The sequence below is a fragment of the Platichthys flesus genome, chromosome 16 (genome assembly GCF_949316205.1).
Source record: "Platichthys flesus chromosome 16, fPlaFle2.1, whole genome shotgun sequence".
Taxonomy (NCBI): domain Eukaryota; kingdom Metazoa; phylum Chordata; class Actinopteri; order Pleuronectiformes; family Pleuronectidae; genus Platichthys; species Platichthys flesus.
In genome coordinates, this window is record NC_084960.1 from 12651719 (window position 1) to 12661628 (window position 9910).

The 9910-nt window shown below is 40.4% G+C and overlaps 2 protein-coding genes and 3 non-coding genes across 5 annotated transcripts; 1 reads left to right on the forward strand and 4 right to left on the reverse strand.

Moving 5' to 3' along the window:
- Nucleotides 1–3537: 3537 nt before the first annotated feature.
- rps11 (ribosomal protein S11) lies at nucleotides 3538–6027 on the reverse strand. The gene is made up of 5 exons (XM_062407558.1): nucleotides 5908–6027; nucleotides 5265–5405; nucleotides 4964–5039; nucleotides 4099–4228; nucleotides 3538–3731 (listed from the first exon to the last, which is right to left on the reverse strand). Exons 1-5 carry the CDS (start codon nucleotides 5920–5922, stop codon nucleotides 3608–3610), a joined length of 486 nt encoding a protein of 161 aa, XP_062263542.1. The 5' UTR covers nucleotides 5923–6027; the 3' UTR covers nucleotides 3538–3607.
- Nucleotides 3812–3893, reverse strand: LOC133971648 (small nucleolar RNA SNORD35). Its single transcript, XR_009924398.1, has one exon. It is a non-coding gene; the product is annotated as a small nucleolar RNA SNORD35 (small nucleolar RNA).
- On the reverse strand, nucleotides 4698–4780 carry LOC133971646 (small nucleolar RNA SNORD35). Its single transcript, XR_009924396.1, has one exon. It is a non-coding gene; the product is annotated as a small nucleolar RNA SNORD35 (small nucleolar RNA).
- Nucleotides 5115–5197, reverse strand: LOC133971647 (small nucleolar RNA SNORD35). The gene has a single exon (XR_009924397.1). It is a non-coding gene; the product is annotated as a small nucleolar RNA SNORD35 (small nucleolar RNA).
- Nucleotides 6028–6193: 166 nt separating the features above from the next.
- On the forward strand, nucleotides 6194–9906 carry LOC133970615 (apoptosis regulator BAX-like). Its single transcript, XM_062407557.1, has 6 exons — nucleotides 6194–6379; nucleotides 7405–7453; nucleotides 7549–7707; nucleotides 7815–7950; nucleotides 8071–8175; nucleotides 8283–9906. Exons 1-6 carry the CDS (start codon nucleotides 6349–6351, stop codon nucleotides 8379–8381), a joined length of 579 nt encoding a protein of 192 aa, XP_062263541.1. The 5' UTR covers nucleotides 6194–6348; the 3' UTR covers nucleotides 8382–9906.
- The last annotated feature ends 4 nt before the right edge of the window (nucleotides 9907–9910 follow it).

Here is a 9910-nt window from a genome sequence, read left to right on the forward strand (position 1 = left end):
TGGAGAGGCTGGGACTTTTGTCAGCACAAGGAAAACAAAAGTGATAACAGTCATTGAGGGAAATGTTTGTTTTCTCCAAAGCAAACCCCCTCGGATTGATGAGTGCTTTCTCTGCTAATCATGGGACCGCTCTCACACGGCTCAGCTCACATTCAGCACTTTCTCCTCGTTTACGTCATCGCCATATGGTCCACATTCACTGCAGCATTGGGAAAGACACATGTACGGCATCATTATGTTAATACTGATGCTTCTGCTGTGGCACAAAGCAGACAGAAGGGATGAGGGCAGGGTGGAGGAAGGGGGGCTGCTCACTGACTCCCGTACGGAAAATCTGTCACGTTCTCAAGCAGAAACAAGGACACATGCAAATGACTCAGCTGATGCAGATGAATACACTGTGATCTGTGTCTCGTTTGGTTAACAAGTGTTTATCTGGATCTCAGACACTGTCGAGCATCGTCTGTACAAAGGAAGGAGGTCATATTAAAGCTGCAGCGTCATTCGGGGATGCTGAGGCCATCGGATAACTGCGATTGGTCAACTTAAACACAATGTGGAATAATCGAAGGGGACATTTGAAAATAAACAAACCACAAACGTAAAACACCGTGTTGCTGGGATGAACTCAAGACTCAAACTGAGATGTAGGTCGTTTAAGAGACCTCAGTCAAAATTGAGGACATTCACAAGAGATGATTCGTACATTGCCTCAGGATAATGCAGATCCTTTGAGGGTCAACAGTATATCTATATGTATAACTGCAGATAATACCGTTACTTCCAGGGGGTGCACACACATCATGGTTTAGCCAAAAGCCTGCTTATGTATATTTAATTAACCAAAGCTGATATTCAATTCATCTCACAGAAAACACGTTCACATTCAATCATTTGTCTACATATTCTGAACAATTATGAATCAAAACATTGTAAGTTAATTAGAAGCTTAATTATTTTTGGGGAATCGTGAATTTTTTTGTTTTGGGTTGATTGTATTCTATGCTATTGTCAAAACATAGATTGAGCGATATAATTCTAGTTTGAAGACAAACACTGAAAATTAATAAATAGACAAAGTGGCTCCTTTATGAATTCAGCAATCATCAATGTAAAATTGGTATATGTTGCCCTCTGCTGGTCACATTGGTCAATAACATGTTAAAAACGTATGAGCCGTTAGGGGCGCTGCACTCCATTGATTAAAATCTTAATTAAATATCAAGGTTTACCACTACACACTTTGACGAATACAAATTTTAACTTGAAAAGTGAACTCTGACATTGGTGCACCCTATCTAATATATATATGAATACAATATATGTCCTATAGAGGAAATCAGTCTCTCATGTACAGATGCATCTCAATAAATTAGACCATCATGGAAAAGTTTGTTTATTTCGATAATTATTCAAAATGTGAAACTCAGCATCTCAGAAAATGTGAATATTGTGAAAAAGTTAAATACTGTAGACTCACAATGTCTCGCTCTGATCGGCTCAAAAACTCAAAAAACGTGCAAAGGTTTCCTAAGCCTTTAAATGGTCTCTAAGTCTTGCTCAGTAGGACACACAATCATCTGGAAGACTGCTGACTTGACAGTTGTCCAGAAGACAGTCACTGACACCCTCCACAAGGAGGGGAAGCAACGAAAGGTCATTGTGAAGCTATGGCCATTCAAGAATTTGGGGGAGCTTGACAAGGAGTGGACTGAGGCTGGAGTCAGTGCATCATGAGCCACCACGCACAGACGTATCCAGGACATGGGCTACAACTGTCGCATTCCTCGTGTCAAGCCACTCCTGAATCAAAGACAACGTCAGAAGCGTCTTACATGTTGCGCGGTGGTCCAAAGTCCTCTTTTCAGATGAAAGTCAATGCGGCATTTCATTTTGAAATCAAGAGTAGAGAGGCAGAGAATCCAAGTTGCTTGATGTCCAGTGAGAAGTTTCCCCAGTCGGTGATGATTTGGGGAGCCTCGTCATCTGCTGGTGTTGGTCCACTGTATTTAATCAAGTCCAAAGTCAACGCAGCCATCTACCAGGATATTTCAGAGCACTTCATTCTACCTTTCGCTGACAAGGTTTATGGAGATGCTGATTTCATTGTTCAGCAGGACTTGGCACCGGCCCACACTGCCTGGTTACCGAATACCTGGTTTAATGACCATAGTATCACTGCGCTTGATTGGCCAGCAAACTCGCCGGACCTGAGAGACACCAGACCCAACAATGCAGACGCGCATCACAGCAACCTGGGCTTCCATGACACCTCAGCAGTGCCACCTACTGATCACCTCCATGCCACCCTGCGTTGATGCAGTGATTCATGCAAGAGGTGCCCGACCAAGTATTGAGTGTATATATATATATATATATATATGAACATACTTTTCGGTAGGCTGATATTTCTGGATTAAAAATCCACTTTTTTATTTGTCTGGTGTACTAATCTAATTTTCTGAGATACTGAAATTGGGTTTCCATTAGCTGTTAGCCATAATCATCAAAATTAAAAGAAATAAACGCTTGAAATATTTCAGTGTGTGTAATGAATCCATATAATTAATTTCATTGAAATGCACCTGTATGTGCACCTGGTTCCTCCATAATATTCCAACACTCCAACTGTTATTCTTTTTATATTGTTTTTAAAATGTCAAATGTTTATCACAATGAAGTGAATGAGCAGTTCTTAATCACTTGTGAATTGCACATATTTTCAACGAAGTACTTCCTCACTGGTGTTACTGTTTTGACTTTAATCATATATTTTCTATTTCTTTCTCTGATTCGTACCTACTTTGGCCAAACTTTACACTGGGATAAATATCTATAGTTTGGTTCTATTGATTCGTGCTGTTCTGGGTTTGTACCCTTATGGTTGATGCACTTATTTTAAGTGGCTTTAGAAAAAATGTCAGCAAAATTAAATGTAATTTTAAGCTGTTTATTTGTAACTGTATCTGAAAATTGAACAGACGGTCTGTTTTTCTTCACTACGTAAACTAACACTACTCTATATTTGTGGCGAAACAGGCTAATTTTCACCCCTTTATAAATATCACCTGGCTCTTGTCAAAATATACACAAATAACTTTTATAGAAACAAAACACATGCACTCTATTGTTCTTGGATATTGTTAAGCCACCAACTGATGTTTCTTCTGAGTTGATGAGTAAATAAAAACTAAACATTTCTACTTTAATAACACATGTAGATAGCCTGTAAGTTTATTCATCCTGTAGTACTGAATTCAAGCAACTGAATTAAGTCCCTCAATTGCCCCCTACAATAAAAGTTATCATTCACTCCAACCTAGGGGCAGATTTTAGGATATCCTTTATCGTCTAGGATGAAATTGATGAGGCCCTTTATAATTCTTACAACACATGAACCTGCAATCTACATTGTAACATCACATCTGTTTCTTAAGCACCAGCCAAACACTGAATAAAAACGGGAGGTCAGAGTATGTAAATATATTATTTAGTTGAACATTTAAAAAAACAGAAATAAACAGTAATGACAGGCCATTTAAACAAGGTTCTTTATTTGACAATGAGACAAGTTAGCCAACAGCAGCTTTCCTGTTCATAGTCACGCCTAAAACTTCTGGAACTGCTTCTTGGCTCCAGCAGCCTTGGTCACTTTGAGGACGTTGAATCTCACGGTCTTGCTGAGTGGTCGGCACTCTCCGACAGTGACGATGTCTCCGACTGAGACGTCTCTGCAGAAACGAAAAACAATCCAGACATTAACAGGCAGTTGAGGTTTATCTGTCCAGAGTCTAGCAGAATAAGATTCAGCTGAGCTGCATCAGTGTTTGCCAAAGGCAAGTATCATCAGAGCGTGAGCTTAGAAGACCATCGTGAGAAAAACATCATTTGCAGCAAAATTGTATTATTGAACAAACTGATATTGATTTACTTCTGAGAGCTGCAGGAAAAATATATACAGCTCCTCAAGGAGTAAGTCAATTTTACACCTTTCGATAAAGTTATTACAAAATCAGATAAAAATTTGGCTGAGGGAAATCATTACTATACCACTTCAATAACTGATCTTTAATTGATCACATGTGAGAGGTGCCATACCTGAAGCAAGGTGACAGATGGACAGAGAGGTTCTTGTGCCTCTTCTCAAATCGGTTGTACTTGCGGATGTAATGCAGGTAGTCTCGTCTGATAACAATGGTCCTCTGCATCTTCATTTTGGTCACCACACCTTTGAAAAGAGGCATTAGAGTTGAGTTTAACAGCCTCCCTCAAGACAAAGATCAAACAGAAGTAGTAATGAGAAACGACTCATACCTCTATTATTAAAGGTTCAGTGTGTATTATTTACTGACATCTAGTGGTGAAGTTGCATGTTGCAGCTCAAAAACTCTTCACCCTTCGAAACAAGAAGAAAAGCTGTGGTAGGTTGTCATAAACTCAAAAGGTGTTTAGTTTGTCCAGTCTGGGCTTCTGTAAAAAAACAAGGGAGCCTCCGTAGAGAAGACAGACCCCTGTTGTAATTTTAGATTTAAATATAAAAGGGCCCAGTCGAGAGTTAGGAAAACAACTATTTGTACAATTTAGATGAAACACTAGTGAAAACATCACTATGGTTTATATTATATTAAATTTCTGCCAATAGATACCCTTTCACTTAAATCTTACACACTGAACCGTTAGCTTAAGTATACTGTCACTAGAATACATCAGTGTTGCCATTAGGCGATATCGTCATAACCCAGAGGGCTTGGAAGACCATCGTGAGAAAACATCATTTGTAGGACAGTGATAATGCCTATTATTATTAGCAGTTTATATTAAGTTAGCCAGCTGGTTCTGGCTTGGATTGCTTCACTGATCAAAAATCGTCAACTTTAATATTTTCATATCAGACGATACTATAGCAAACCAAGCCAGTACCACCAGGCCATTGTTGAAGAGTGTGATTGAGTTTTAAACTGACCTGAGAGGATACGACCACGGATGGAGACATCTCCTGTGAAGGGGCATTTCTTGTCAATGTAAGTGCCATCAATAGCCTAAAGAAAGCAAAACAAAGATAGAATTAGAATGATCACTCTGAATATTTCAAGAAATTAAAAATAAAGTCTTAACTAAGTGCATCAGTTTTGCCATAAGGCGATGTCGTCAACACCCAGAGGGCTTGGAAGACCATCGTGAGAAAACATCACTTGCGGCAAACATTAAAACAACTTAACTGCAGTATAATGCTATGAGGAACGTTCTGGACAACGATGCGGTACCTCTCTTGGGGTCTTGAAGCCCAGTCCGACGCTCTTGTGGTAGCGAGGGAGCTTCTCCTTGGCCTCCTTGCCACCATCTGCGACCAAAACACGCTTCTTGTTCTGGAAGATGGTGGGCTGCTTCTGATAAGCCCTCTCGGTCTGCGGAGAAACACAAATCAAGGTTAGTCGGATCCAGAAACACCGAGGACATCTCAACTCTTACTCCCCAGCTCCTTATGCACAGAGCGGCTCGTTTCACAAACCATCGCCCTGCCTCGTTAACTCATTAAAAACTCACTTCCTCTTACGAAGGATTATATTTGCTTATTTGACTCATTGTCAGGTAAACGACAAGTTAACAATCAAGCAAAAGTCGTTGCCAATTGGGTATAAAATACACAAAGCTGGAGTCAACTGGAAGGGTTAACAGGAGCGGGCTAGGCTAACGAAGCTAACACCCCAAGCTAGCTCATCGTTACACGCGGGTATGAAGCTCGGCAACGACAAATTTCGTCTATTGAAGCTTAAATGTGGATAAAATTTACAGAATGTCGTGTTTAAAAACCTAACAAATACATGTCCTTAAGATAGCCTGAGTTTTAACTTGATTAAAACGTGTTTATTTCGATTAAAAGCCAGCATGCCGCTTTCCCAGACCTACTTGTGCATCCGCCATCTTTGCCTGCCGAGTTGTAAAGAGGCCTTTGCATGCGCGCGACGGGCGGAAGACAACGAGGCACGGGAAGTGACGTCAAACGGCGAGGATATACAAATTATCCAGACAATTTATTTATTTGCTCCACAATCTTATTTAACTGGTCCACGTCAGATTTATATTAGATAAAAAAAGTTTTGAAATTATTTGTCTTTTATTCGTAAGTCTCCGAACTCCCTAGACTACACTGAGCAGATCTACAAAAAAACGGCGACAGGGAACTTCCCCGCCCTTGTTGTGGATGCAGGGCTGCGGACACACAAGTCAATCCCATCAGCCTCGGTGGAGACTCGTAGATCTAACAAACAAACAAAAATAAAACGTTGTCACGTGACTGTACGGAAGCAGAGAGGCGAACTCCAATACAAGATCTGAACAGACGACAAGATGGCATCTCGTCCAGGAGGAGACGACCCAGGTACGAGCTAACATCGGCAACGTTTTAACATTAAAGTGACTGTGACAGTGTCGCCGATAGTTCGCCGCACGGAGACAATGTGGCGGCCGGTCGAGTGACTCGGGTTCTGCGGCCGTAGCTTGTTTGCTTGCTAGCGCTTACATCAGCTGAACTCAGGTCAGCTCGAGGTAAGCTAACACGACAACGCCGCGTTAGCTTGATTAGCTACAACAGTGAGTTAGCAGATATGTGTGAAGGAAAGTGAAACACAGACATCAACAGGCTTCTCGTCTGCTTAGGACATGTCGGCGTGTCTCGGGCTCGGCACATCGCGAACGTCATGGCCATGGTTCAGTCTAACTTGGGCCAATTAACTGAAGCTAATTCATTTAGCCAAGAAGCAGCACTGTGGGTATTTGCTGCGCATGTTTACATACAGTTATATTATATACAAACACAAAGTAGCGCTATATATGAATGGTTAAAAGGTGAACACGATTTTCATATATTTATAAAAACATATTTTAACGTGGCTGATCATTAAGTGAACTCACAAACCACACTGATCATAAACATGCAGTTCTCTAATTTCTCACATTGATCATGCCATGAAAGAAGGTAACATTTGGTGGTGGTTTTGTATCGCTCCAGTTTGACATATGATGTTCGAAAGATACTTTTCCTAAGCTTTTTAATACCCGTTTTCATTTTAGCTTATTTACAATGTTTAAAAGTGTAACTGTTCCATGAATTATAGTATTTCCTTTATTCTATATTTAGTTATTGATGGATCATTTTTCCTCTTTTGATTATGTCAAGGCAAGGGTTGTAACTTTTGTTCTTTCTCTCCTTATTTGTATCCTGTTGGTTGTTTCCTTTGTTACTGTTGTGTTCCATATCACTGTTGGAGTTTGCGCCCACTGTTGCGATGACCAATCTCAACAGGTTTATACTATAACTATAAATTAATATCTCTCTATCACTGTTTAGTATGCAGTGATGTGATTGTGGTTGTATGACTTAACACTGACCTTTCGTTTTCACAGGAATTGCCACAGATCGGACACTGGAAGTAGGAACTGAATTGCTCAAGGAGTAAGTGTATCCTGCACATCCTACCTTCTATTTACTAACCGAGGCAAATAGTCAGATCCTACATATGCGTGTGTATCTGTCTTCCCCTTATCTAGTTTCATTTACCAGCGGGTTCAGAGACAGAAAGACGGCAAGACTTCAGTGACCAGGGCACAGCTGGGTGGAGGAGAGCTGTGTGACCCCAGACACAAGAAGCTTGCCATGTGTCTGCAGCAGATCGGAGACGAGCTGGACGGAAATGTAGAGCTCAACAAGTAGGTTCCCTGTCTGTGCATGGAATAACATATTATGATATGCAATGTTTTACCATTTACAACTGCATAATTAACCTGTCCTAATGGCTTATTGTTGTCTTTTCTAGTATGATAAATAGCTCTGCACTCAGTCCCACCAAAGAAATATTTCTGAAAGTTGCCATCGAGATCTTTTCGGATGGAAAATTCAACTGGGGCAGGGTGGTCGCACTCTTCTACTTTGCCTGTCGACTTGTCATGAAAGTAAGTACGGTAGCGGAGTTGTGTCTCACTTTATTTATGAAAACAAAATAAATTGAGATGCATCTGTTTTATGAAAACATGATTGAATAACAAAGCCTTTTCCCTTCACACCTGTGTCAGGCTGTTGTGAACCAAGTTCCAGATGTCATTAGAACCATCATCAGCTGGACCACTGATTACCTTCGTGAAAATGTGATCAACTGGATCAGGGAGCAAGGTGGCTGGGTAAGCAGCTCCAACACATCATTGATTGGTATTTGATTTATTGCGCTTGATTCCTCATGAGACATTAGTTAATATTCATGGGTGTTAATAATCTTTTCTTTTTTCAGGAAGGTATTGGTTCCTACTTTGGCACTCCTACATGGCAGACGGTGGGAGTTTTCTTGGCTGGGGTTCTCGCCACTGCTCTGGTCCTTCGAAAGATGTGAGGTGTATATGGAGAGCAGACGGGAGAAAGACGGGAGGGACTACGACTTTGGGAAATGTGGACCGGAGCAAAAACACAAAAGAACATTGGAATGACCACAGAAGGAAAAGATGGCAGAGCTGTACAGGAATAACCTGTTGGACAAGGAGAACCATCTCTGTCGCCCTTTCATGTCTAAGGATGTCTTTGAGTTTGACTTAAAGCAGTCTCTTACCCATGATTCCTATGCCACTGAGGAAGTGAGCTCGGCATAATCACATGCACAAAATGTGGTGGGTGGAGAGTTTGTCAGACCTAAACAGGGAATGCGATTTTAGGTAATTTATTTTTTATTTGGTACAGAGATGAAAAGTCACTGCATTCTGTGTCGTGTCCAAACAGTTATATGGTCTGAAATTTTCTCAATAATCAAAGGATTATCCTTTCTCCATTATTTTTCATAGTTTTATTTTTGTTCCGTTCAACTTGCTTTTCTGATCTTCCAGCTCTCTCCATCCATCTCATTCCTCATAGTGTCTGTAGCTTCTGAGTCCTGCCAATCTTCTCATGTATTTGTGAGTGTTTACTGGTGTAAATCTGTAGTGATTTGCTGGCAATGAAAGTGTTAGATTGCGGTCGCATTCCAATCAAGACAATGAGATATTTTGGCAAACAACCATCAGATACCTCCCCCATTGATAATTGTTAACTATATATAACCACACCAAATTGCAAAATATGTTATATAATCCCAACTATGCTTGATTCCCCCCCCCCCTCAAGATCAATGAATTTTCCTCAGATATTGCTGAATAATCCTGGATTCGCCCCGTTGTCTGGATCCTAGCTAAAATGCAATCAGTTCTTTCTTTGCCAATGTCTCACTCTTCCACCAGGTTCAGTGGAAACCTGTTCCTTTGTTTTTGAATAATCCTGCAGACAGGATTCAAAACATAACCTCCTTGGAGGATGAGACAATTGGGTTGAAACAACCTTGAGTAGTTTGCCCCTTTCTACCAGTGAAGGCAAAGCCTAGCCTTATTTCAGTGAATAAGAAAAGTACCACAACAAAAAGGATATTACATTGTGACAATTCAATTCCTACTGTGTGTTACCAATTGTCTAAGGCCATTTCAACCAGTGATGTGATGACAATGGGTCTCCCACTAAGATGAAATTCTATTTCCATGCCTCATGAACTGATGTTTCCTGAACTCAATGGAAGACGTTGCACTGCAGCCACGGAAAGCACTGGATCGCTCATAGATACTTACCTCACTTTATACATATTCAGAGTACTGTATTGTTATCTGAGTTCCTAGATCTCCAATCTCTCGACATAGCAACGGGCTTTTTATACATTTTTCTTGTTTGTCAGTGCCTTGGTGTTTTCTTTTATTTCTAATCTCTGGAATCAATTTTGATAATCTCAAATTTTCACGTTTTTCTATCACGTTTGTAAAAGCTGAAATTAGTTTAAAGTCTCCCTGATAATCTTTTTGCAGTGACGTATGTTACAATACTGAAAATAAATCTTTTAACTCTTACTGT

Excerpts from the sequence above, each read along its gene's own strand:
- LOC133970615 (XM_062407557.1), top strand. The coding sequence starts at position 6,349 with ATGGCATCTCGTCCAGGAGGAGACGACCCAG. Across the intron at positions 6,380-7,404 it reads TCCAGGAGGAGACGACCCAG|GAATTGCCACAGATCGGACA; the intron begins GTACGAGCTAAC and ends TCGTTTTCACAG. Across the intron at positions 8,176-8,282 it reads TCAGGGAGCAAGGTGGCTGG|GAAGGTATTGGTTCCTACTT; the intron begins GTAAGCAGCTCC and ends TTCTTTTTTCAG.
- rps11 (XM_062407558.1), bottom strand. Across the intron at positions 5,040-5,264 it reads GCTTCAAGACCCCAAGAGAG|GCTATTGATGGCACTTACAT; the intron begins GTACCGCATCGT and ends TGCTTTCTTTAG. Across the intron at positions 4,229-4,963 it reads CCGTGGTCGTATCCTCTCAG|GTGTGGTGACCAAAATGAAG; the intron begins GTCAGTTTAAAA and ends CTCTTTTCAAAG.